This window comes from Hermetia illucens, chromosome 1 (genome assembly GCF_905115235.1).
Source record: "Hermetia illucens chromosome 1, iHerIll2.2.curated.20191125, whole genome shotgun sequence".
Taxonomy (NCBI): domain Eukaryota; kingdom Metazoa; phylum Arthropoda; class Insecta; order Diptera; family Stratiomyidae; genus Hermetia; species Hermetia illucens.
This window is the reverse complement of record NC_051849.1, coordinates 114,070,356-114,098,010: the sequence shown is the minus strand read 5'-3', so window position 1 is coordinate 114,098,010 and position 27,655 is coordinate 114,070,356. Positions and strand designations below refer to the sequence as shown.

At 41.1% G+C, this 27,655-nt stretch overlaps 1 protein-coding gene across 1 annotated transcript; it reads right to left on the bottom strand.

Annotated features, from left to right (window-relative positions):
* Positions 1-529: 529 nt before the first annotated feature.
* Positions 530-24,320, bottom strand: LOC119656074. Its single transcript, XM_038062359.1, is given in 6 exon segments — positions 530-1,044; positions 1,334-1,506; positions 6,977-7,670; positions 7,672-8,667; positions 24,014-24,214; positions 24,276-24,320. Coding segments are annotated over 6 exon segments (2,508 nt in total). The 5' UTR covers positions 24,306-24,320; the 3' UTR covers positions 530-630.
* Between the last annotated feature and the right edge of the window lie 3,335 nt (positions 24,321-27,655).

The following is a 27,655-nucleotide window of genomic DNA, read 5'->3' as shown; positions in this document are numbered from 1 at the left end:
GTACTAATTGAGTCCTTTCATTTGGACCCCACATGATCTGACAAAAAAATGTTTCAAATATATGGAAAGCCCTTCCTTGAACTTAACACAAACTGACTTATCTCTTTCTGTTCATACAGTTTGATAGATTGTTTTCGATATTCGGAAATATTTTCCAAGCCGACCGCCTATTACTAATCATGAGCCCCATTTCCTTTGAAATTGTCATGAAAGCATATATCGTTGACCTCTTTTCCATCTTTCTAAAGTACATACATATTATCAAACAAGACCAGATTGCATATTATCTGATGTCGTAAGACTATTTTCCTTATCCACCAACAAATATAAGGGTCTACATTGTGAATCAATCTATAAATCGGCAACCCAACAAACCATCCTGGATATATTAAACCTTACTTGCAAGAACATGTTAAATCATTCGAAATAGGTTTATCCCAAATTCTGGGAAAGCTTTAAGACCGGTAGGTACAGTAAAAGTGATAGCCTTCGGGCAAACACATAAATGAAGAAAATCAAACGTCCTTCGTCCAGCAGTAATCAACTAACGTATATTAAAGCTTTGGCAACATTTATTAACATTTTCATAAAAATTCTTATACAAATAAAACTCACACATAACTTTCTTGCCTAGGTAAAATACAATTTGTGACCCGCCCTTGGGCTGTCCAGCAATCTACTATCTATCGACCTATTAAATGACTTTTGGGATAGACTTTCATTCATTTGCCGACTCACAAACGAAATATCCCTGGAGTATTCATTGTCGACATGCAAATCCCTCTCTATCTTCGAAAAGATAGGTACGAAATTGTGTTCAAGGATCTCCTGCCCAACGACTGAGTCGTGGATAAGTCTTGACATGATGTGCAAAATTGTTTTGATAGTTTTTCGATGAGCTTCAGTTTCCGCCCGAGATTTATATTTCTCATAGAACAGTGATTGAAAGGTAGATGTAATGAAGGTTATTATCGTCCTGTTTGCCAAGTGGCCATGACACTTCTTGTTGGCTGACATATTGAACAGCATGCCCATTATCTGCTCCTGTAAAGAAAAGTTAAAAAATATATCAGAGCAAGTTACATGTTAATCAAAGAGCAGGGATTAAATTTAGTAGCAGCAGGACTCGCGTAAGCCAATGTAGAATGTCAAAATAAAATTAAATACATCTGAGTTAAGAAAGCTAAATTGACGTGAATTAAGAATCCTGCAAAATCGGATTAAAGCCAGAAAGCACAGGACAACATACAAAATTCAATTGAACATACATATCTGACTGTCGATATGATATACCTCTACCACAATACATAGTCCTTTTCGTGTGTATACTTACGTATAGAAAAATCGATACTCCGGGCCCACGTTTTTCGACAGCTTCCTTCAATTTTATTATCGTTTCGTTGGACATGATTGAGTAAATGGATGTCGTTTCCAAGTAGGAGAGATTGTTCAGTGATGCAGCACATAACAAGAGTGTTTGACAGCAAATTGTTGTTTCAACGATATCTGCGAAAAGATAACAAAAAGGGTTGAGAAAGAAAACTAATTCAGTCCTCCTCTATTAAAATAATAGGAGGACAACATAGGAGATAACGATGCCGGTATCAGAGAACAGAAAACAGGATATTTCAGACGGAAAGTTCATTCATGAGAAGCAAGCTTATTTTCGGTCGATTGGATAATACCGTAGAAAAATGAGTTTTTAAATTATGGCTGTTGTCCGCAGTGATACATATAAGAAAGGTCGGCGTAAAGCACTCTGTACTTTAGCACAATGTTTACATGGCAAACCTTGTTTTGACAACTATTAGAATGATAATATAGTAAAGTAAACAATTGAGTTTCTTTCTCCAATATAGCTTTGTTACACTTATGCTTTACCCTATTAGAACTAAAAAATACATTAGTAGCAGCGTATCAACGGGTACCAATTCTTTTTCACACCTATTTAGGAACCGAAAAAGCTTGGTTCAGGATTCTGGTAATGAGATTTCAGCTACATTTTGTTTAGTTAGTTTGGTTGCCTATAATCTACATATTTTTCTTTTCTATCTTCATTTGTTCCCACTGCAAATCAGTGTCCAATTCAAATATCCTTTATATACAGAACAGACCAGCAAACAAAATTTGTTTAAAATCAATCTGTGTGTCACTATATCGAAGTACAATGGTTTTTCTGGGAATGTTTTCGCATTGCTAAAAGAGAATATGAATACGGCTGTGTTCGTACTTCCAAGGGAGACTACCAATGTATTCGTATTTACGAGTGACAATACGACTTCTGTTGTGATCATATTTCTAAATTTTAGTATTCTCCCGGATAATGAATATTAGTACCTTAATGATCAGATCGTATTGAATATAAGTATGGAGGAGTCGGACTTAATATGCAGATGTAGATAAAAAAGTACTGTTAATATAAACTCGAAAGATATTTCCAAGTCAAAAGAATGGTTTTGTGAAGAAGCACTTGAAAGCAAGTACATCCTCTGCAACAATATTGATTCAATTCAATTCCTATACATTATCTGTATATCATGCCGAAACTAAAAGTACACCAGGGATAACTAGAATGGGTTAATAAACGATCCTTTGATTCCTCCAAATACCCGGCTGCAATGCCCTTTGATTTTCACATTTCTTCTATTTTTGGATATTAACCATCCATATGTACAATATGATCAGATAATTAAGGTGGTAAGATTCGCTATCGAGATAAGGTTTGAATAGAAAATAATTCATATTCTCGCTTGGAAATATGAATACAATAAAATTCATATTCACACTCGTAAATATGAAAACGTTCCTATTCGCGCTTGGAAGAATGAATACAGCCGTATTCATATTCACTTGTGTCAATACGAAAATATTATTCGAATACGAATATATTTGCATTCAAAATAATTGAAAATCATTATACAAATATATTCGTATTTTCGAAAAGAAATATGGCCAGCTCTGTTTTCTATGGGCCGATTACGCCTATTACAAAAAATAGGATGAACATGTTGGACCTGTAAAGCCCACTTCTACAGTGAGTATCTTCATTCTACATTGGGCTTAGTGGTTGGTATTTTTGCATTAATTTACTGTGCCCAAGACACTCGCTGTAGAGTGATAGTATTATAGTGAAGCGAATGGTCGCACATAATAAACACAGCGAACTACCAACTTCGTAAAAATATAACCGTTGTGCACCCAAGTATTCTTACATAAGAAATACCTTTCCTTTCCGAAGTACCAAGTTTCCACCTTCCGATTTGTTTGGGTGCAACTTTTAATAATTAAATGTTCATTATATGCTGTCATCTTAGGTAACGATGTACGGACTTGGGAAGACCACGTGTCATTGATGACGACGAGGAACAGGATAATGAGATAATGGAACGATTTAGATTAGATCCAAGCATTTCCACTAATATCGTTGGCCGTGAACTGGGGCTCTTTCAATGGAAAGTGTGGTTTACAGTCAATAGATCGGGCCTATACCATTACACGCCGGTACAAGCTATTGAAGAAGAAGATCCTGCGAGAAGGTTACATTTCTCCAGATTTATGCTAAGTGCTGATGTGGAAGACCCGAATTTCCTTAAATTAATATTGTGGACTGATGAATCAAAATTTGATAAAGATGGGGTTACAAATTAAAGGAACAAGGAAATCCCAATAAGAAGAGATTAAAGGAGTCACAACGTAGCGTTTCCTAATCATTTTATTGGGCCTAACTTTCTCCCTGATAATTTAAATGGCTAAGATTTCTCCGAAACATGTGGTTTCCCCATAATGGCTGCCCTGCGCATTTCAAGAGAAGTGTTAGAGCTGGCCACAAAGGGATTGAACGAGGCGGGACTTTCCCCTGGCCAGCCAGAAGGCCAGAACCCCCACGGATTTTTATGTGTGGGGACACATGAAGAGCCTCGTGTACAGTGAGCCAAACCCAATGAAAAATAAAGTCATGCGGACTGAACGCCGTAAAACTGTGAAGACTTCCAGCCGACGGCAGAGGAAAGCTCTGCGGGAGAAGGCAGGAGCTTCTTGCGAATGAAAAATTGAAATGGCTGCACCACCAGGGGTAATGATGTAAAGAGAAATCGGATGCAAGTACGCGGAACGTACGTACGGTGGGAACAAATTGGTAAGCCCAGTAATATCCACACTGAACGCAACAGACTTTTCGGTAAGCGTAAACCCAACACATGTATGGTGGGAGACTTTTTGCTATGTTCTGCACTAGGGTCTACTCGCACACTTCCCGCGAAGACTAGGACCGACGTGCCAGGGAGTGATTAAATCAGAGAGAGAGAGAGAGTTTCTCCCTCCCATAGGAATGCAAATACATAGTGAGGAGGATGGGGACAAGAGGTTGTATACTCTAGTCGCAGCCTTACTGCTACCCGCTGCCATGGGAGTTTCCTCTAAGGAATGTGAAAGAGAATTCTAGAATTCTACAGAATGATTGTCAATCCTGCACTGAGGACGCGAAATCTATGTGAACGACGCATCAGACATCAGGTTTTTGTTGTTGATGTGCGCCAGTTGCGACTAGCAGAAATTCTCCGATACATAAACGTATTTAGGATATTCCGTTAGACGGAGAATCCAGATCGGATCGGATCGGATCGGATCGTAACGATCTGAGCGGACAAAGGACTATGCCTCTCCCCAACCTCATACACACACACATATTACTACGTTTTGAAGATTTACTGAAAGCCTCCCTAAGTTTATTATAGAAGTATAAAATTTTGCGTATTCTATGTATTTTAGAAGTATAAAATTTTGCAGTGATATAAAAAAAACAATTCTTTTTGACAGACAGATTCGGCACTCAAGCATTTCAGTTACGCTCTCATCAAGCTGTAGACCTTAGCCTAATGGCTATCAAAGTGGAAAAGTCAACACAACCCAGATATTCAGCTTTCCGCTAGGTCCAATCTTCAATCAATTCAAGTTCTTCGTATATGCATTAATGGATGGATATATGATTCAACAGTTTATGCATTTTGACAGAATTATTTCAGTCGATTATGGCACCATGTTCGGTCACTCGCTTTAAAGCATTAGCAATGCTAAGTTGATATAACTACTTCACCTCCGCGGCGATACCTGGTAATGTGATACATGGAGGTTTTCAGTCTTACCTGCACAGGGTTGGGAAGGCGCGATCTCCTGATTGTGTGTTCTGCAATAGAGTGCCGGATGACGCTGAACACACCTTTTTCTCTTGCGAGAGGTGGGATGGCCTCCGCCAGCAGCTTTATGCAGACACAGGGGAGCTCTCTCCAGACAACATTGTCAGAGAGATGTTGAAGAGCGCTGGCAGCTGGAATCGTATTGCGCATTATGTTCGGGCTCTTCTTACTACGAAGAAGATTGAACTCGACCGGCAGAGGGATCGGACGGTAAGGGGTTCCCTTAACTAACAACTCCCTTCCTCCCCTCCCCTCCCGTTGGTGAAAGGAATTCCCTGACTTGAAGGCTCCCAAAGCCGGGAGAGCGGGAGAGCTAGCCCGAAGTAATGTGTCAAACGGTTCCAGGCTAGTTCTCTGATGACAGGGAGGTGTTTAGTTGGTAGTCCGCCAGCGTGCTTTTGCGGGAGTCCAACACTCTGTGCGTAAACGCATTCACCTACCCTACTCCAAAAAAAAAAAAAAAAAAAAAAAAAAATGTGATGATTAAAAAGCGGAAATAGCATTGGATAAGTCATATATTGAGAAATCCCCCCCCCCCCGCCAGATGTAAAGCAGACAGGAATAACCAGTGAGAGCATGCAGACGTAGCTGACACTCTACACTCCCTCCACCAGATCACTGCAATCATACAGAAAAAGAGTGCTACCTAGGTTACTGTAATAAAAAAAACTTAAAACAAAAAGTAAGCAAAAGTAAAAATTTACAAGAATCAAAAATAACCAAGCCATCATGTCAACGATTACTTAAACAAGAAATTTCTAAAAAGGAAGAAACAACAATAGTGAAGAATATTTGAAAGTACTTTATAAAGCTAATGAAATAGTTGTGGAAATGGGAACTAAAAGAATGGTCCAAATGCTTCAGATATCCCTGCGACAAAACTACATAACTGGCTACTAGACTACCAAGCATTTCTCCTGTTCTTTTCACTTCACAATAGTTCTCCTGGTTTCCCTTGTCAATTAATCGTATTTCCTCCTTTTTAAGTTTGTTGCCCCGCCACGTATTTATTTCACATCTAATGAGAAATTCTACGTCCTTCCCCAAATTCAATTAAGAGAAGTTAGCAATGTTTTGAAAAACTCTGAAAATCGTCTTTCTTAGTGAATTGTAAATCTACCTGGCTATTCACAAACTTTTCTTGCAAAATTATTCCTCACAATAACCGTTTTATAGTATGTATGTTGAAGTCGCCGTCGTAGCATTTACTGTTTGATGAAACACTTTTCCGAGATACTTTTTTCAACTTCATTTTTCTTTTTCGAAATATTCAAATGAAATGCAAGTATCCTTTAGAAAGCTTTCTTTCGGAGTCAAAATACAACAAGTAACTCCAAGGCAGGTGCGAGTATACTTGAGATTCCTCAATAATTATTAATTTTATCAATTCTTCACGTGCCGTAAATGCTCCAAATTATGGGCATATATAATTATCATAACAATCCAGGGTAAAGTATTTTATAGTTGCACCTACTCAAATCACGCCGGATCAAGAATTGATGGCAATGTGAAAACTTTAGGTCTGGTCAGACCGACAATAATTCGTTGCTAACCGGCGCTCCACTAGGCTATTATCCATCTAACTTCAATCCCACTCTCATTAAAAACCTCCATACTTACCAATTGCGAATTAGATTCCTATCACATATATATACATGCATGTTCATAAAGATTTTTCGAAATAGGGCATGAATACAAGGCAAGCATGCAATTGCACAGCACATCCTTCTATGCTTTTCGAAGTTAAAGTTCTCATAATTCACTTAAATAACAACAGAACATACCCGTTAGACTTTCAACGATGCTCTCAGCACAATCCTTTAGCCCGGCCACCGTGTGCTCGGAACCGTGCCATGGTGCCGTGATTTGTGTGAATAACGAGACAGCTTCCCTCCGTTCGGGCTCCGTACGTTTGAAGCTACGAGAATCCTCGCTCAGAATATCCTTGACAATTTCAACGCCACCCGCATCGCCGAATTGCTTTATCGATTCACGACTCGAACAAACCGTAGCTAACGCTCGCAAGGACAATGCTCGCACCGACGAAAATTTACTGTCCAAACATATTAGCAAGAACACTCGAATTGCGTTATTCTTCAGAAAGGCATCGTTCAGTGAGGCGAATCCTGTATAATCGATGTTTGAAAGAGTGGCTACCATGTTTAGGTTCGCCCTCAGAACCAAATCACACTGGCAGTTCTCAATATTGGATACTATGACTCTTATCAATTTCTCGAAAACCAATCGGAGGGTAATAAGCGTGTAGCGTTTCAGAACTTCAATGTCCTCACGCAAAGCATCTGCTTCAAGGTAATGACTTTTACCTAGCGATATATTCAAATCCCTGACAATAATTTTCATCTGGTCAATATTATCGTGGAATTTGCGACTATCCTGTTGACACTCTGCGAAGAACACGCTGCGCCGCTCAAGGACCTTCGTAAAACTGTCTACACTGTCAACAAGATCCTTGGCCGCGACGAAGTGCATCTCGAAACGACCCTTCCAGCTCCCCTCGCATAATCTTCTCAACTCTTTCGAATTCGCCCTGCAGAATGAGGGCGCGAGTCTGCAGTTGTCGTACAATTTTTGCTACTGTCGCCGTCGTGATCTTCAGATTCCGGAAAGCCTCCTGCGCTATCGATTTGGTCTGGAGCGTAGACATGACTTCATGATTGTAGGACATACGAATGTCATCAAGCCAGTGCTGAACGGAAAGAGCGTGCCCATTTAAACGAGGGTTTTCGTACTCCATATAATAGGGGATGGTTATTCCTCCTTTCGGCGACACCATGGATATTGTATGCATGTCACAATATGGGAAGTCTAATTCATTTCTCTTCGCTTTCATCGCTTTTGGAGTACTCGTACTGACGACATTGAATAATGACCGATTGTGTTCTCTCAGCATGCTGCTGGAATTATTATGTTCCTCGTAGGAGTCTTCTTTTCCGTCCAAAGCTGGTTTGTTATTGTTGTCATCCTGCCAAGCCACGTCCCCGCCTACACCTAAATATACTGTTTCATTATTGTAGGCTTTCAATTCATCATCGGATGATGGCTGACTGGTTTCAACATCGGCTGTAATTAGGCTTCGTCTTACTTTTAAGTTGCTCACACGCCGCTTCCGTGTAATTTCCGCTCGCTGCGATGACGAATTCAGGCACTTACAATCTGATTTGCTCTTTGCCGTCATGACACTATTTGTCACTAAACTAATCCTATTAATTTGGTTAATTATATCACAGTCTCTGGTAAATGATACAGGTGAAGAAGGAGCGCTCAAAGAGCGCCGTTGAAAATTAGGTGAGGTGGACGTAATCAGTTCCGATTTATTACGTCTTATAACTGTTGGCGGAGTAGTGGTGGATTTCACTGAAACTGGAGTCACTGGAATGTTGTTGAGCGATTTCTTCGATATACGGTTAGATTGCCTTAAATTAGTCGTGTCTTCATTGTCGGAGAAGCCAGAATCCTAAAATGAAATTAAAATACATTAGCCAAGCAACGTTCAATCTACATAATATTTTTCAAGGAGTAGTGCATTGAATCGTTTGTTCAAGTATTCAGATATATAAATAAAGGACAAATGCAAACAACGTCACTAGAAGATGCTCTAGATGTAGTAGTTAAAAGTGGCCAACTATTTTATTAGTTGCGAAATGAAAGTGAATAACATAAAACAACACTGATCATGGCCTATGACTACGGTGATTACATATGACCGCATGTTTATAGTTACAATGATTGCGACTACATGATTACGTGATTATAACCGTAATCCGTGTCATCTTATGTGAGGAACTTTCTGTTCACGTTGCAGCGTGGCCGAAACCGGCAACAGGTATCATTTTGCCCTATTTTTGTTTAGTTCAAAACCTGGAAAGAGTATGAACTATTGTTCCGAAGCACCAAATTTGCACCTGGACTAGTGAGCTCGCCATCTACTGAAGTGCAGAACGAGTTCCTACTCAAATTAGTGCAGCCCACAATAATAGATGGAGGGGCTAAATACCATTAGACTGCAATGAATCCACAAGGAATACAAAACTTTGATCTTTGGTAGCAATAGTAGCAACGGTCTTCTTCTTTCAAAATTTTTTTCTCATATTATCCCTTATACTGATGTCAAATTTCGTACTTCAAAAATGAACTTAAGGGAGGTTTCCGGGAAAATTCTTAAAATATAGTTATATGCTATTAGCTTTATTTGAGCAGATATTATAAAATGATGCAACTCAATGCACTTATGGCGGCTCACAGGCCACATGTTCTTACCGAATTTTGTGATGATTGCTCCTACCGATATTGAATTGATTTCAATAAGGTTTCCATTCACACAAAATTTTAAAAAGGCTCACCTAATAGCGGCAAAGGACTGAAGAGAAATTGCTTCCAAATGTTTGCCCCCTTCATTCATTCGTTTAAAAATTTATATCAAAACTAAAACCTGCCTGTGAAAGTAGTGATCGATACCTTTCATTTTGATACCCTAAACGGGTACATTAGATGAAAAATGTTACATCCTCCCTTTGCATATATGGAGACCCCCCTTTAATCTCCACTTAAAACTTTCACAATATCCAAAGCCAAGGCATGACATCGGTGGTGTGATTAATGATCCTCCTTTAAAGTTTCCAGTGCATCGTGTTTCACGCTCTCGGCGAACCTCCCCAAAAACATTTTTAAACCATAAGCGTCATCCAAATTGCATATATTTGAATCACTACATAGGATGGATCTAAAAATTCGTATTTTTTGACGAGGCACATTTGGATCAATTTCTGACGAAGTAAAATGTGAAGCTCTTGCGGCCTTTTTAAGGTTTTGTGTAAAGCAGAACTTGATTAAAATTGGTTTACTGTCAGTCTGTCACATGTATTTTTCGCAGAGACGGTTATAGAGGTTAACACCAAATTTGGTGGAAAGGTAGGAACTGTGAACGTTCGCGCATGTAGTAAGTTGCATCCTTTTACGTCGAATTTAAAAGTCCACCAAATATAGTCATGTGGGGTATCAAATAAATGGTCTCAATTAGTACTCAATTAACTAATTTTGAAATTTGTTGGAAAGGTGGGCAATGTACGGGATCGAAAGTGATAAATTCTTTAACGAACCCATTCTCAGAAACCACCTACCTGAAATAACCTTCATACCGATATCTGTTCAAATAAAGTTAATAATAGTATATTACTATAATTTTCAGTAATTAGCTACAGAACCCCTCTTAAGTTCATCCTAGCACCACGATGCAGCAATGTAGGCTATTACATAGAACATAATCCTACTAAGTTTGGTAAAAATCTCACTATTACCAACAAAGTTATAGTAGGTCAAAGCTGTCACTTCTTTTCCGGACTTGTTTATTTGATGTGTCCCTGTTTACTCGAAATTGATTGGACACGTCTTAAAAGCAAAGCTAAACGCTGACGAATTTTTGATTAACTTAAAACTCAACAGCCGTCTCACACAATTAGGTATTCATCATGTTCCAGCCTCGACCTCACCTCCATTAAACAGTCGACTGATCAACTTGAACTTGAAAATTTTCTGATATTTTATTATTGATCGTGCAAGTTAAACAACCCTCAACCACATGTCGAGGTATTGCCTGCACTGTACTGTAAAATAAATTAAGCGAAGATATCAGAAAGTCAGTGTTATTCTCAGATGCGAATGTTCAACTTCCAACGCATGCCATCAGAAACTTTGTCAAAGTCAACTATCCCTACGTACTTAAAATCACAAATAAAAACTTTTTGTCTCTGGTCCAAACACAATACAGTAACAATCAGTTGTGAACTTTATACTTTCAGAACATAAGTAATTTCCTCAATGAAACGGAATTGGAATGCTTACCGAGTGATCTGATGAACTTTTCGTATCAGCACTAATGTATCCGCGTGGAGGACAAGTTTTTTTCCGTTTATTTACAAACTGGTTACGGGCTGGCTGTCCATTCCATTGTGATTTGAAATAACGGAACGAAGTTCACTTACTCCAAATTTAATGCAGTCCATCATGTTGTTGTGACATGGTAAGCCACTATAACATGCGAGTACGTACTACTCCTCCTTACCAAAAGGCGTTCAAACGGAGTGAAGCCCACCACTTTTTTCATGCAGCCTTCTGCAATCTATGCAGAGTTCCTACTTCCCCTGATTGAACAACGCTAGGAATCTGCGATCTGCCTCAGTGAAGGCAAGAAGATCGTTTAAATTACGAAGAAGGGCATATATTTTAAGTGCGACAATCGACGATGAATTTGCGCACTTTCTTCCTGCTCCGCAAATATTAGTTAAAACTATCCTGGAACGCATCAGGAAACACCCTAAAAACTTGGTCTACAAAGAACAGGCAGGTTTCCATCCTGGATCCTCCTGTACCCATCATATTAACATCCTTCCTATCGTTGTCGGATTCGGTGCGGACCTCCATTCCACCTGCTCTTTACGGACTTCGAGACAGCTTTCGAGAGTGCAAACAGAGAGTGTTTTACGCAAGCGGAAAATTTAAACTATTATCAGAGCAGCATATGACGGCGCAAAATATTAAGTGCTTCATCGGAGCAACATTTCATAGGAGCTCTAAAGCGGAATCTGCCAGGGTGCTATCTTGTCTTTTCCTTCTAGTTATCGTTCTTTTTGCTGACTTGACTGGAGAACGTGGAGCGGTTAAATGGGCCATGTACTACACTATGAATTACCAGAACATGAATATGTAAGCTGCGGATTGTAACTCTCAAAGTGTTAAGGAGCCTTAGATTTCGGATGCACCCGCGACTTCGGGAAATAAAATCGTGTCTGAGACGCGAATTTTGAGGGTATTCACAGATTCTTATTTTCGAAAAAAATGAAATTATGAAAGACTCGCTACTGCAGTGAAAAGCCAGCAATCAATCAGAAAGGAAAGTACAACTACCATAATGGGAGAAACTGGAAACCTGACTACGGCCGACCTATCTGTGGCATTGTCGGCTAAATCTTCCAGAAAGTGGAAGAGAAAGGCACGACAGTAGGGAAACTCAGTTACAAAAGAATAAGAAAAACAGAAAAAAAGAAAATTGGTGATGTAAATGTAACTGTGAAAAAATGCGAAGCTATGTTGCAATAGGGAATTCTGCTAGATACACCAAGCATTTTCTGTCAGAACCAAACTTACTACAAAATTGATCCTGTTGGGAAGCAGGAAGACGTGCAGAGGTATTGTGAGCATTCTGGCTGGCACATTAGCAGGACATATGCGTAGAATAAGTGTACTAAAAGATGATACTTTCCCATGTTGTAACGAAGAGGCGGAATTCATGGAACACTTCTTATGTGAATGCTTCGCCTATGGGCGCATCAGATATTAGATTTTTGGCGTCAACGTACACTAGCTGCAACTGACGAATTTCACAAAATGGAGGCATTAAGTACAATGGAAAATTAAAGTCAAAAGTTGGACTTTCCCCTCATCCTACACACATATCAATTGGATTCTTCAGTTGTTAGAGGAAAATTCCAAAAACTCATTTTCCTAGAGATTGTTGAAATATTTTGTTCAATGTACACATACTTTTTACAGCCGGATCTATTATACTTTCTCTTGAGGAATCTTTAAAGGTATGTTACATATCTGAGAATCGCAAGATTACAAGACTCATTAATTATATTTTATGTTTTCAATATCCTTTTCTATTTAATTCTTAATATGTACCACACCGTGTTCTTTGTATTTATAGTCAAAGCTTTCATTTTTTCGCAAGATAGACGTTTACTTTGTACTATCGTTTTTCTCTCACAGATAGCTTCTGTTGTCTCTAATACATCACACTTAAAATTCCTTCCATCCTATCTTTTCGCTATCGTCATCATTTACTTTGTAATCAATCATTTTATTGTCCATTCTCATTGGATTTGAGAATTTTATAGTTGGATTCAAGCAATCCTGAATTCAATTCTTCAAGTACTCCGAATTTCCCATTTCTTCCTTGAAATTCATTAGTGAACAATTATGATGCGTTCTGCATTAACTAAGCTCATTATTCAACCCCTCGCAATGGTGGAGTGTTCTGCTCATTATGATGTAATCAATCTTCGGGTTATGTCCAATGGAATTCATGAATGCTAACTTATGCTGACTGTTATGTGGTTGTTGGTTCTTTATCCGCAGTTCGTTCAGCCTAAACAACTTGATACAATGTTCCCCATTGTAATTCAATATTTCTTCGTTAAATCTTTTTCATCATGGTTAAAAACGTAATTCTGCTCTTTCGTAGTAAAATTACCTAAAATCATAATTCCAAAGCTTTGTGGCATAGTAATCACCGCCGAGGATAATAATAGGACACACACCTAACAACAAACCACAACGTACTCTTTGTAGAGGCTTTTAATTTATGAGCATGAATTATAAAAATTCGAAAAAATAGCCATATGTTATGCCATGATTAATTTTGTGTAAGCAAGGATTCACATGGGATGGAGATTCGTGATTTTTTCCAGATTTTTCCATTGAGTGGTATGGAAAGAGATATATGGAAAAGAGTCTGTTTCACGTTAAACTCGTATTCTTTAATCCCCTTTTGTGCAACTAATATTAAATTGATTGGTTTCGTAAAGTACTTTCATTCGATACTGTACATGGTACTTTCATTTAACGTCCTACATTGATTGTCACTATTGTCACACGTAGAATGTTGTGCAGATGATAAGACTACAACAGCGAGTCAGCACAAAGAATTTTCGAGGAATTCGAAATTGGGGTAATGATAACGACAAGGTGACACTCAACCATCTCGACAATGGAACAAAGTTAAGCCGGGAGGGAAAAATTAGGATTTACCTTGAGGAAACTATCTCTTCAGAAATAGCAGGACCCGGAGGAAGCAGAGGGGAGATTGTACGTTAGAGCTGAACTTGATATATAGAAGAAAAACTGAAAACTTCTGAAGCCAAGTAAATCATGGGGTTGAATGCTCAAGGGCATGGGGCATAGACGCGAAACATATAAGGCAGAAATATATACCGCCATAGGGTAACAGAGACAGCCTTCGAACTCCTGCATTCACGAATATCCCGTATTAGATTGTTCGTTTGCCAGGTTAGAAATCAAACCTTCTTAAAAACCAGTGGCGGCCTGGTGTGAGTATGCTTCAGGTTAACTCGGCAAGTCCTCACACCATCTCCTCGCGGTGGTCTTCGCCTTCGGACGAGCCAAGAGTGTGTACGGCCGGGCTGGGAGTAGGCTCATCCAGCAGATGAGCATGTTTGCTGCTGGTCATGTGTCAGGGTCAAGCACTGGAGAAGGTACTAATAGGACCCCAAGCCAAGGTGGAAAAGCATACGCCGAGAGCTGCGTGGCCAATGGGGGAGTTTGGTGTCATAGCGCGAACTTTGAATATCTTGCGCACCTTAAGTTTCAAATTAGACCCATTTCCTGGTGTTCGGGCTAGCCAGGGTGGACATTCTTCCCAGACTGTTCGTGGGACCAAGACATGGCCTCAATTCGCAAACAAGTCGGAATCATCATCATCAACGGCGCAACAACCGGTATCCGGTCTAAGCCTGCCTTAATAAGGAACTCCAGACATCCCGGTTTTGCGCCGAACTCCACCAATTCGATATCCCTAAAAGTCTCGCGTCCTGACCTACGACATCGCTCCATCTTAGGCAGGGTCTGCCTCGTCTTCTTTTTCTACAATAGATATTGCCCTTATAGACTTCCCGCGCTGGATCATCCTCATCGATACGAATTAAGTGACCCGCCCACCGTAACCTATTGAGCCGGATTTCATCCATAACCAGACGGTCATGGTATCGCTCATAGATTTCGTCATTGTGTAGGCTACGGAATTGTCCATTCTCATGTAGCGGGCTAAAAATTCTTCGGAGGATTCTTCTCTCGAACGCGGCCAAGAGTTCGCAATTTTTCTTGCTAAGAACCCAAGTTTCCGAGGAATACATGAGGACTGGCAAGATCATAGTCTTGTACAGTAAGAGCTTTGACCCTATGGTGAGACGTTTCGAGCGGAACAGTCTTTGTAAGCTGAAATAGGCTCTGTTGGCTGACAACAACCGTGCGCGGATTCCATCATCGTAGCTGTTATTGGTTGTGGTTGGTATAGATAGGAGAAATTGTCAACAGTCTCTCCTATTCTCCTATCCTTATTCTTCTTCGTGTTTGACCAGTACGGTTTGATGTTGTTGGTTGATTCGTCTTCGGTGCTGATGTTGCCACCATATATCTTGTGTTGCCTTGATTGATGTGCAGCCCAGGATCTGGCGCCGTCTGCTCGATCTGCATGAAGGCAGTTTGTACGTCTCGGGTGGTTCTTCCCATGATGTCGATATCGTCAGCATAGGCCAGTAGTTGGGTGAACTTGAAGAGGATCGTATCTCTTGCGTTTACCTCAGCATCACGGATCACTTTCTCGAGGGCCAGGTTAAAGACGACGCATGATAGGGCATCCCGTTGTCGTAGACCGTTGTTGATGTCAAATGGTTTGGAGCGTGATCCAACAGTTTTTCCATCGCTTGCCGCAGAGAGAAAATCTGATCTGTTGCTGATTTGCCTCTTTGGTATGGGCAAATCCGGCCTAACAAGATAGAGGAGAATATCTTATAGATGGTACTCAGCAACGTAATACCTCTATAATTGCTGCACTTTGTGATATATCCTTTTTATGTATGAGACAGATAATGCCTCGTTGCCAATCGTCAGGCATTGATTCGCTGTTCCACACCTTGAGCACAAGTTGATGAACCACTTGGTGTAACTGGTCGCCTCCATATTTAACCAATTCGGCTGTACTTCCATCGGCTCCTGGTGACTTATGATTTTTTAGCCGATGAATTGCACGGACTGTTTCTCCTAAACTTGGTGGTGGCAGTATTTGTCCGTCGTCTTCAGTTGGCGGGACCTCCAACTCGCCGATGTTCTGGTTATTCAGTAGCTCATCAAAGTACTCAACCCATCGCTCTAATATGCCCATTCTGTCGGAAATCAGATTTCCCTCTTTGTCTCGGCAGGATGAGCATCGCGGTGTATAAGGCTTCATCCTGCTGACTTGTTGGTAAAACGTCCGCGCCTGGTGCGGTTGCTCCCTGTACTTTTCTAGTTCATAGACTTTTTGGTTTTCCCAGGCTTCCTTTTTCCGTCTGTGAAGTCGCTTCTCCGCTCGACGGAGTTCGTGATAAGTCTCTGCGCGTGCCCGCGTTCTTTGGGAATGCAACATTACTCGGTATGCGGCATTCTTCCGTTCCGTTGCTAACTTATATTCATCGTCAAACCAGCCGTTCCGACTCCTTTTGCGGCTGGTGCCAAGTATGTTTGTGACCGTATCCATGATAACGTTCTTCATGTGGTTGTGAAGACCATTTGTTGATGCTTCATCTCGAGGTCCTCTGTTGACTGCAGTTATTGCGGCAGCCATTTCCCTCTTATAGGTGTCGCGGAGGGCTGTGTTGTGAATGGCTTCAGTGTTCACTCTCACCTGATTGTCAGAGGGGATTCTAGGTGGGACCTCGGGGCTCGTGGGACCAAGACATGGCCTCAATTAGCAAACAAGTCGGAATACCGGAAGTTTATGTGAGAAACTTTCTACGCACATTTTTCCATTCGTATATGGCTAAAAACCCAAAAAAAAAATCCCTCTAAAAAATATGTACATATTACAGACGTATATATTACGCTCACTGCTTGTTTACCGTGAAATAAATTTTGAATGCTGCGAATCCTGCCGCGCCACACGCTCCCGGACGGAATCCTCTGGTGAAACATTGGAGCTACTGGTTCACACGGACTTTCTCGCCAGCGAGGAGGATTGTGTGTCATAACGTTGTTTGGAGGATTTGCAGCAATCCCAACAGTGCGAAACTATCAAATCGGTAATTACCGAAGATAAGATCGGCTGGCTGTAAACAACTGAACTGAGTGCTTGTGACTTTGCTTCCTTCCGAATTAATTTAATTTTTTTCCGAATTATTTACTGTTTGCATTTGGCATTATCATTTACATTTTTCCATATTCGTTACTTTCCTCGTGGTATTAACTACTTCGGGCCTGTAATTAACAAAGTGAAGGTGTTTTCTTTTGGTGAATTCAAGTGAAAATTACAGTCGGAATAGTGGCTTTAACGGTCTGACTAACTACTGGCTTACTGTTTTAGATTTTTTCATTTTGCGTATTGACATTTTTTATAGTGCAGCAAGCATTGCAAATTAACAATTTATATATAACTCAGTGCGAGAGCCTCTGCCTTTCAATCGCGGAGCCGTCGGTTCGAAGTTGTGGAAATCTGCCCTGAACTTTTTTATTTCTATTTTTCAAACAATCTCGCAGTGTGTAATCCTGTCATCCAAATTACTCTTTGGCAAATTACTCTTTCCTGCCCCCTTCGGCGCGCTATTCCGTTTACATTTTCATTTTAATCGATGCAACTTTTTATCTGTGCATAATAGTTCACCTGCGATTTGCGTATTTGTAGGCAATTATTTTATATTTTACTTTATTGAATAATGGCGTCACCTCCAATTTACGACATCCGATGCGCACAGTGTAACGAGTCTGAATCCGCGCGCTCTAAGTTCCTCGATTGCGACGGATACTGCGGGAAATCTTACCACATCAAATGTCTAGGTATTCCCGCAGTATTCTTAGAGATTCGAGCAAAGTTCGCTAAAAACATATCTTATCGCTGCAACACTTGCCATGGCTCCACGCTGTCTGATGCAATACAGTTGCTCAATAAACAGTCCTCGACCTTGGCCGCCATTCAGCGTGCCGTTGAGACTTCCGCTTTGGTACCGAAGTCAAATGGATTCCCTCTACCGGCGGCTTCTTCTACTGTACCTCCAGCTGTGTCTGCATCTCCTTCTGCCAAGGACGACCATACCAAGCCCCCCGATTCAGCCCAATCACTGAATTCCGCCGATTACGTGGACCGCAACACTGGTGCAGTGCCAAAAATGCAGCGATCGACGTCGTCATCTGCATCTTCCCGACTGCTCAGGAATCCGTTAGACGAGACTGTGGCTTCCGAAAAGGCGCTTTCTACTGTGCATAACAATGTGGCCTCAACATCGTCTCAGGAGTCTATGCACCAGGCCTCTCATTCTGTATTGAATTCGCCTGCAATGCCCTCCTACATCAGGGTTGCTTCCACTGGCTCTACACCCCTAATCCAGCGGCCCCCATGCGACGAGTTACGGTCCACCGAGCCTCCGATCCTGTCTCGCTCCATCGCGCCTACGAGGGGACAATATCCGCAGCCTCCTCAGCAAGCTTTGAATCGGAACACAGCCGCCCCACTTTCTGACATCGTTCCAGTCGCCAACGAAGCCCCGCTTCCCGCTACCGCCATATATCCTGGCACTTCAACCAGCCATACCAATGGCCCCAAGTTAAAGGTGGCGTCCCCACCTAAACAGCTCTTCATCTCCAGGCTAGCGTTCACAACGTCTACGGACGATGTTCTGGAGTATATAAGGAGCAAAGTTGGTTTACTTTCTCCTCTGTCCTGCATTAAACTCACAAAAGACGACAACACCGACCGGGTCATTGCATCGTTCAAGGTTACTTACCCACACGAAGTTGATGTCCTCGGCAACCCTTCTTTCTGGCCTGAAGGTGTATTCATAAAGCCGTATAAGCGCCCCAATTCGCGGGTAAATTTCAGGGCAACCCGCCTGCCTCGCCGAGCTATATAACTGGATCCATGTTCACTGTCCGTATGTTTTATCAGAACGTCAGTGGTTTAAGAACCAAGCTGGGGGCCTTCAATTTATCCGCGCTGGCTCAGCAACACCATGCCATCTGTATCACCGAAACCTGGCTAGACGATGCCATATTATACTCCGAGCTCCCCGAAGGGTACTCCACTTTCCGTTGTGACAGGGACCGGGATGCTTCTCGTAAGTCCACTGGCGGTGGAGTCCTAATTGCTATAAAAGATTCACTCCCCGCTGAACTGAACTCGTCTTCTCCTCCTCTGGCTTTCCTTTTGATTGTGTTGCTCTTCGTGTCTCCCCGCCCAACTTCCTCCCGTTCATTGTTTCTTGTGTTTATGTCCCCTGTGCTAGCCCTTCTCACCTGTATGAAGAATTGTTTGACAGTTTGTCTGAACTCCTTACCGTCAGATTCCCTTCCCTCCCTTTCTTCCTTTGTGGAGATTTCAACCTCCCCATGCTCAACTGGCCTAATCATCCTAGTCTTCCAATTCCTTCCAACAACCTCTCCCATTCTTCCCTCCCACTTTCTTCCTTTATGTATACTTGCTCTGCCCTGAATTTCAACACCACCAAAAACTCCTTGGGCCGCACTCTCGATCTCTTCCTTTCCAACCTCCCCGAGCGCCACCTCTCTTTATTTCCTGGCACATCCCCGTATGTAAAAACCGACGCTCACCATCCCGCGGTTGAATTTGAAGCGGAGCTCCCTCGTTCAAAACCCAAAACCAAGCGTAAACCCACTAAGTTCAACTTCCGCAAAGCCAATTTTGACGGTCTGAACTCAGCTTTAGCGTCTTTCAACTGGGTTCATTTATTAAGTAATTCATCGTGTGATCAAGCTCTTAACACCTTCTACAATATCCTCTCTGATCTCCTCTCCTGTTATGTCCCTTCTTCCCCTCCCTGCCTACGTTCTTTCCCAACTTGGTTCACAACGGAACTTCATATTAACATGCGCTTGAAACATACACTGAGGAAGAAGTTTCGGGCTTCTAAAAATGACGCCGACCTTGCTCACTTTAAAGCTATACGATCCACTGTGAAGTCAATGGTCAGAAAGGCGCGTAAAAGGTACCTATTGAGCGTCGAAGCCGTCCTTGCCCGCGGTAACTTAAAACTCTTTTGGTCTCACGTTCGCAACTCTCGTAATCCAACTCATTCTGTCCCTTCTTCTATCAGCTTCGCTGACTCCACTGCCAACTCCCCACAACAATCCTGCGACCTTCTCTGCACCTACTTCTCTTCAGTGTTTTCTCCTTCGAGCCCTTCACCCTCTACACCTTTCATAACCACAGACTCCTCCGAATCACTAGCCATTCCTCTCTTTACGCCTTCCTTGGTTGAGTTCCTCATTGGTAACCTTGACCCCAATGTCGGACCTGGCCCCGATGGGCTTCCTAATCTCTTCCTCCTTAACTGTAGAGAACACATTTCCCTCCCCCTGTGTATAATCTACAACAAAAGTCTAGACGAATGCTACTTTCCTCGTCTCTGGAAAGAGGCCCTTATCATTCCTATCCTCAAGAGCGGAGACCCTTCCCTTGCTGTGAACTACCGCCCCATTTCCCTTCTCTCCTCTTGCTCCAAAATCCTAGAAAGATACGTCAACGACTGGTTGACCGCGCACTTCGGTCACCTCATTGTCAAAGAGCAGCATGGTTTCGTGAAACATAGATCAACGGCTTCAAATCTTCTAGTCTTTACCAACTTTGTTGCTAAACGCTTGAATTCACGACAGGAGGTACATGCTGTTTATACTGATTTCTCCAAAGCCTTTGACACCGTTGACCATAACATTCTCCTCTCTAAACTTTCTTCGCTAGAGTTCCCTCCCTCAGTCATTTCCTGGCTTTCCTCCTATCTCTCATACCGTTCATGCAAAGTTTCTTTTCATGGTCACTCATCTCGTTCCTTCTCTCCTTCCTCTGGTGTTCCCCAAGGCTCTATACTTGGCCCGCTACTCTTCCTGTTTTTTATCAATGACCTCGCCTCCATCCTCACCTGTCCGTATTTGCTTTACGCAAACGACCTTAAATTGTTTACCTCTGTTTCCTCTCCATTGGACTGTGCTCTCTTACAATCCAACCTTGATAATTTAGCCCGTTGGTGTTCGGTCAACAAGCTAACACTGAATGTCAAGAAATGCCACTGGATGCTCTACTCCCTGAAACCCTCCCCATCATCCTTTTCCTATTCTCTCAGTGGTCAACCCCTTTCACTACTGACCTCCTTCAAAGACCTGGGTGTAATATTCGACGATAAACTTCGTTTCAATTCCCACTTCGTTGACATCATCAATAGAGCTTCCAAAATGTCTGGTTTTATCCTACGTTCCTCGTCCGACTTTACCTCAATCCAGCCCTCCTTAACACTCTTCAATTCCCTTGTCAAAAACATCCTTGAATACTGCTCTGTAGTTTGGTCCCCCTACCGCATCCGTGACGGCCGCGCTCTTGAAGCTATACAACGCAAATTCACCCGGACCCTCTTTTACAAAAAGAACCTTCCACGGGTTGATTATCCGTCACGACTCCGCACCCTCAATCTCCCCTCCCTACAGCAACGCCGTATTTTCCTTGATATGTGTACTCTTTTCAAACTCTGCAATGGTCTGATGGACTGCTCCGCCAACTCGGATATTACTCTCCGTATCGCCTCGTCTCATGACACACGTAATGCGGACATTTTTGATGTGCCCTTCGCCGAGCTCGAGATTTACTTTCACTCTCCGATCCCGAGGTTTTGCCGGTCGTACAATGCCCTACAGCTTGGTTCATTTGACTCTATGTCCCTCTCTAGCTTTAAGCGCAAAATATGTCATTTACTTGCTCCTCCCTCTGAGGACAATATGTAATAAGAAATTTGCTTTCTGTGTATTGTCCTCATTAAATAAATAAATAAATAAATAAACTTTTCCGCATATAAATCTCGGGCTACAGATGGCATAATGCCAGTTATGGTGCAGAAGCAACAGGAAAGGGTGGCACCGTGGCTTATTGCGATTTACCGGAGTTGTATTTCTTTAGGATGCGTACCATGATCATGGAGACGTGCACGAGTGGTTTTCATGCCGAAAGCGAGCAGGCGCGGCCATGAGTCTGCGAAGGACTTTTGACCAATTAGCCTCACCTCGTTCGTGTTGAAAACCCTACTGTCCTTCCTGGACATCCATTTGGAGCGATTATAGATAGAACGCCATTAAAAATGCAAGCAGTATACCCTAGCTGCTTTCTTGGATAAAGCAGTATTCAACAATGTCAGTACCTAACGCCATCAAGGAAACCATGACCAGTATTGGATTGGAAAGGTATCTTACGCATTGGATTATATCCATACTAACAACCAGGATAATCCAGTCGGATCTGGGAAGCAACCACTTGACCAGAGCTGTGAACAGAGGCACTTCGCAGGATGACGCCATCTCTCCGTTGCTCTGGTTAATAGTGGTGGACGAAATTTTGCGAATATTGAACAGCACCGGGGTTAGTGTCAAGGATGTCCTTCCCCTAGAGCAAGACATTAAATAAGTTGAAGCGTAAAGTGCCGTCAGGCAACGTGAGTCCGGAGGACGAAGTACCTCAGGAAATCTGAGTATTCCGCACGGACTATGACACGCACAAGCTGAACTTCATAAGAAACTTTGCTATGCATACAAGATTACGGCAGTCTGCACGGTCTGCACCATGACGCCAAGCTCGGCATAACCTACAATTCGTATTGCCGAAGCCATGGGGAAGAGGGGGAAACCATCAGACTCTTCCTTTGCTATTGCCCAGCTCTAGCTAGAGTCAGGCTACGGACACTGGAGAAACCATGTCTTAGGGACTTCAGAGCGGTTTTTAGCTGCAGTTTAAGCGAGCTGGCTTCTTTCGTGAATGCTACGGGCTGGCTCTGAAGATCTGAGCCGAGTGGACTCTGCCGCCCTACTCTCGTAACAACAGTCACGGTCTTAGGAGTTTGTAGCATCAAAACGGCGCACCACAGCGCTTCTCGGAGGGGCCACTGATACCTACCTACCATACATCATAAAACGATTCAAATATCCCATGTACGGACACCTTTGGAGTGCATGTATAAGTATTATTAATCAATATTACCGCGTCCTAGGGATACATCTGTTTACATTAAGGTAAATCAAAATTTACTAGCAAACAACGTCCTTATGCTAAATCGTTCAGTGAGCTAGAAAGGATGATGCCAAATGCAGAACTTACACAACACACTGCTAGCAAAGTTGTGAACTCTATATATATAAAACCAGTTTTTGGAACTACACTGCATAATGCATGTAAGTTCAAAAAATCTCATGTTTGCCTACACATTATAGCACTGTACATTAGCAGCAAATATTGTGCCAAAGTGCTCCTGGTTTCACATTATGTCTTCAGAATTTCAGTCTCGTTCAAACGACGCAAGAATATACAATTATGTTTACACGTTCGACATTGCATAATAAATAATACCCAAAACAAACACTGTTGCCATAGATAACTGGAAAGGTAACCTGGTCGCGTCGGCCTGCAATACCCATTCGCATTACTTGTAACAAACCTTAAACTATAGATGGGAATGTGTGACGTTTAATGAGCAGTACTACTCGTAAGCGAAACAAATGTATCTGCACCGAAAATTTGAAGATATGATAATTTGATACGAGGGGCCAAGTCCACGGAACCATTCGGGTCCTTAAGCATGTAGGTTTCGGAAAAATGAATCAACCGATCCTTACGTGAAATGTATCTAAATATTAACTAAACGATCCAATAAATATGCTTGTGAAAAGGCAGATATCATTAACCTAGAGTTTCAGAAGTAAAATGCACCTTGCATAGAAGGAGAATACTATGTACTGCCTTCACACATTAAGTCCATAATTACCATTCTGGAATACATTTCATTCTCAACAATGACATAACATCTTCGCTTCAATTCAATTGAATTATGAACGTACAAATGGAATCAATTATGATTCAGTAGATTATCCAACGTCAATGCAACCATATTAATTGCGATCATCTTCCCACAAAGACGAACTTCCGGGCCAATGAATCAATAATTCAAACGTAACACTATGTATATTGAACAACAAACAAACTTTCTCGTAAATACCTGACTTCTTAGGCTTCCGGGACTCTCATGCAAACTATTCCACAATTTCGAATTCTCATCAGTTTCATGAATTTTGGATAAATTCCCAATTGTTTTGAATTGCTTTTCCGATATGCTTCCGTAGTAGATGCTGGGTCCAAACGGCAATTTTTCGTCGCGACTTCCCCACCAAACTTTGCTGTAGCTACGCTGGAACGCCATCTAAAAATAAGGACACTTTGTGAATAAAACAACAAAATCGCTTGCAAGCAATTGTAAATACATATGTAAAGTGCTTTATATCTTTCTGCATGAATCCTTCATTTGTGCACGCTCACTCTGTACTTAACCCATCATCTAATCATACATATAACAATTCTACCCTATAATTACTTGTAGATATACCGCCTTCCGGGCAAGAGCAAAGCAGAGGGGGCAGGTTAGAAACCACAAGGCAGACACCGACTTGGACGGCAAGTAAGCAAATATTTCATAAGGGAGACTACAATTGAGATTAGGCACACAAACCAATCCTGCACGAAGCAGGAGTGAATATCTAGGTTACCCAATGAATTAAATCCAAGAGGAGTCTAATGTATGCGGCATGTGGTATTCTAATTCCATTTCCATTTTGTTTTGTATAAATATTTAAAGCGTCATTGGAATAATCCCACTTGCATTGGATAAATGCATCATGGATGCCCAACATTTTGGTATTGAGATTAAAGATTGTATAATTCAGGTTAAACGAACAACGTTAGGAGTTCCATCCCATACTTTATTTCACCACAAAGTGTAATAATTTATCACTACTAAACTGTCGTTAACAATTCATATAATGATGCGCAGGTATCCATCTATAGAGCCCAATTTTTGTAAAAGATAGCAGAAAACGGACTATGGATGGAAGCATTAGGACAACATTTAATAAACCATAAAACATTTGGTGCTTTTCTTCTGTATATAGCTAAGATTTTAATCTCGTGTCTGGACGACTCAGGTATAAAAGGTTTTGTATTTCCCATTGAGGAACTTTGAGTGCGTAACAGTTGCACTTGCCTAATAACTTACAATTGATTTGCGTACCATTTTTCAGCTGGCATTTACGCAAATAATTTGCTCTACGAAGTACTCTATCGATTATAGTTACTTACATACATATGCTTCACACTAGGAGTTCAACATTATTAGCAAATGTAAAGAAATTCACCTAAAACAGAAACAAACAAGTCGGAAGCTGGACGCTCAGCACTCCAGGTATGATTTTGTTGATCTTTCATCCAATAATATTCGGGTGCACGATGGTTTCATTTATGTTTACCTCGTAGTGAATATACGTTGAACATGTCTCATATTCCCATAGCGGAATGTCGCGGTTCAAATCTTACTGGATGTCGGAAACCAGTCAACTCAGCTCACAGCTGAGTACCTGAGTCAAATCAGGGTAATAATCTCGGGCGAGCGCAATACTGACCACATTGCCTCCTACAGTGATGTAGTGTACCGTTACGGTCTTGAATGAAGTGCACTAACATACTTCATGGCCCTGATCCAATTAGAATGTTGCGCCAACAATTATTATTATTAATGCGAGTGATATTTGCTTTTAGAGGTATATCCGCATTTATAATCTTTAGTAAGCGGTAATAGGCAATGTTTGTTTATTTAGAATGGACATAATAATTATATTTATTTCCAATATTTACATACATATATACGTATATCTGGGAGTTCCGAAACACAGAAGTATTTTGATTTTGAAGCTATATACGCATGGGAACACGTATGTTGAAAGTTCCTCACTAGAAACCATTCCTCGAGTTCAGCCAACTTAAGTTTTATCAGTTATTGTCAATATAATGCTGTCACAAGGATAGTGAGCTTAATTCTAGTGTTGATTTTTTTTTCATTCCTATTTCTTACAAATTTTGATGATGCGTTTAAGAGTAACCGTATAAAATATAAGGTTAAAATATAAGGTTACATGTTTCGAAGCGCGCGATGGAGCGTCCACCTACAATAAAAATCAATAATAAACGATTTTCTCGGGGTAGCGTAAACGTAATCCGAATTTTTTGCACAAACTAACCAAAATTAGACAAAAATATTAAATTTTGGGAATTTGGGCGAGTTCGCTATGTTTAAGGTATAGTGTGACCTTCGAAACTTCAACGTTGTTTCATTTTTTTTTACCAATAACAAATGATGAATCCTTGGAAAACATTTTTCTCTATTCTTTAGGTTTGTTCCAACATACGGGACTGCAAGTGTGCAATATTTTTTTTAAAAGAAGCATAATTTTTGGAAAAAAAATTGTTAAATAGTCAAAAAAATAATAAAGAAAAAGGATTTATTTTTACAAAATTAATTATCTTTGTATAGATTAAGGAATTCCAATTTCAACTAACGTATCTTAGTTAGCTTAGCTATCCCAGAATACGCTGCAAAAATGTCAAAGGTAAAATTCGCATTACTTTCGATTTTATGAGGGTACAGGCTTAACCTCGAATGTCCAGGAAATGATTGATTGATGTCCTTGCGTAATTTTGTAACGCCATGTAAATAGCGTATAAATACTTGGTATCAGTCCATTGTACGAGTGCATTGGTATTTGTTGCAACTTTATTTTGTTGGTAATTAATAATAATAATAATCGTTGGGGCAACAATCCATGTTGGATCAGGGCCTTCAAGTGTGTTAGAGCACTTCATCCAAGACCGTAACGGTACACTAGGAGGCAATGTGGTCAGCATTGCAATTTTGTTTGGAAAGCCTTTTTTCACATTTCCGGGAATTCTAACTCAAAAAATAATGAACGGATCATTATGAAATTTGGAAGTATGATTACGAAGAATATGAACATTTGGGATAGTATCATATTTTTAATGGTGCTTTTCTTACATATGTTAATTAGTAAAAAAATGGGGAAAATTGAAATATTTTTTTGAACACCTGCAAAATATTTAATGCTGATCACTTTCACCATCACTGAGGTTCATATTTTTAGAAAATATGTTATAATAGCAATGTAAAATTAAAACCTTTTCGGTTTCACATAAAAATGTTAATCGCTATGTGGGATAGTTAGACAACTTTAATTACGATCTTCACTAGACTAATGCTACTTAACTTTGTTACTTTTATTAGGTTGTTGCACATGAAATGACCGTATAGAAGTATAGATACTCCTCCACACGGCGGTGGTTCGAAAAAATCCGGCCAAGCGCCGTAAACTTTCAAAATGAGCCACGTGGACATCCAGGATCACCGATTGACAACGACAAGCTGCGTTTGCTAGTTGAATACAACACACATCAGTCTGTGAGGGACATTGTAGAGAAACTGGGCGTACACTATTCGACAGTTCCCCAGCACTTGCAACAACTTGGAAAGGTGAAAAACAAATGGGTGCCGCATGCTCTTACGGAGCAAAACATGGCGCTTCGAATGGAAATTTGCAGCTCTTTACTCTCCCGCAGCAGAAGCGATCCCTTTTTGCACAGAATAGTGACATGTGATGAAAAGTGGATATTATATGACAATCGTCAGCGATCAGCGCCATGGCTCGATGCTGATGAGCCACTGAAGCGTATGCCGAAACCGAGCCTCCATCTGAAGAAGGTAATGGTGACTTTTTGGTTGTCTACAGCTGGAGTTGTCCAC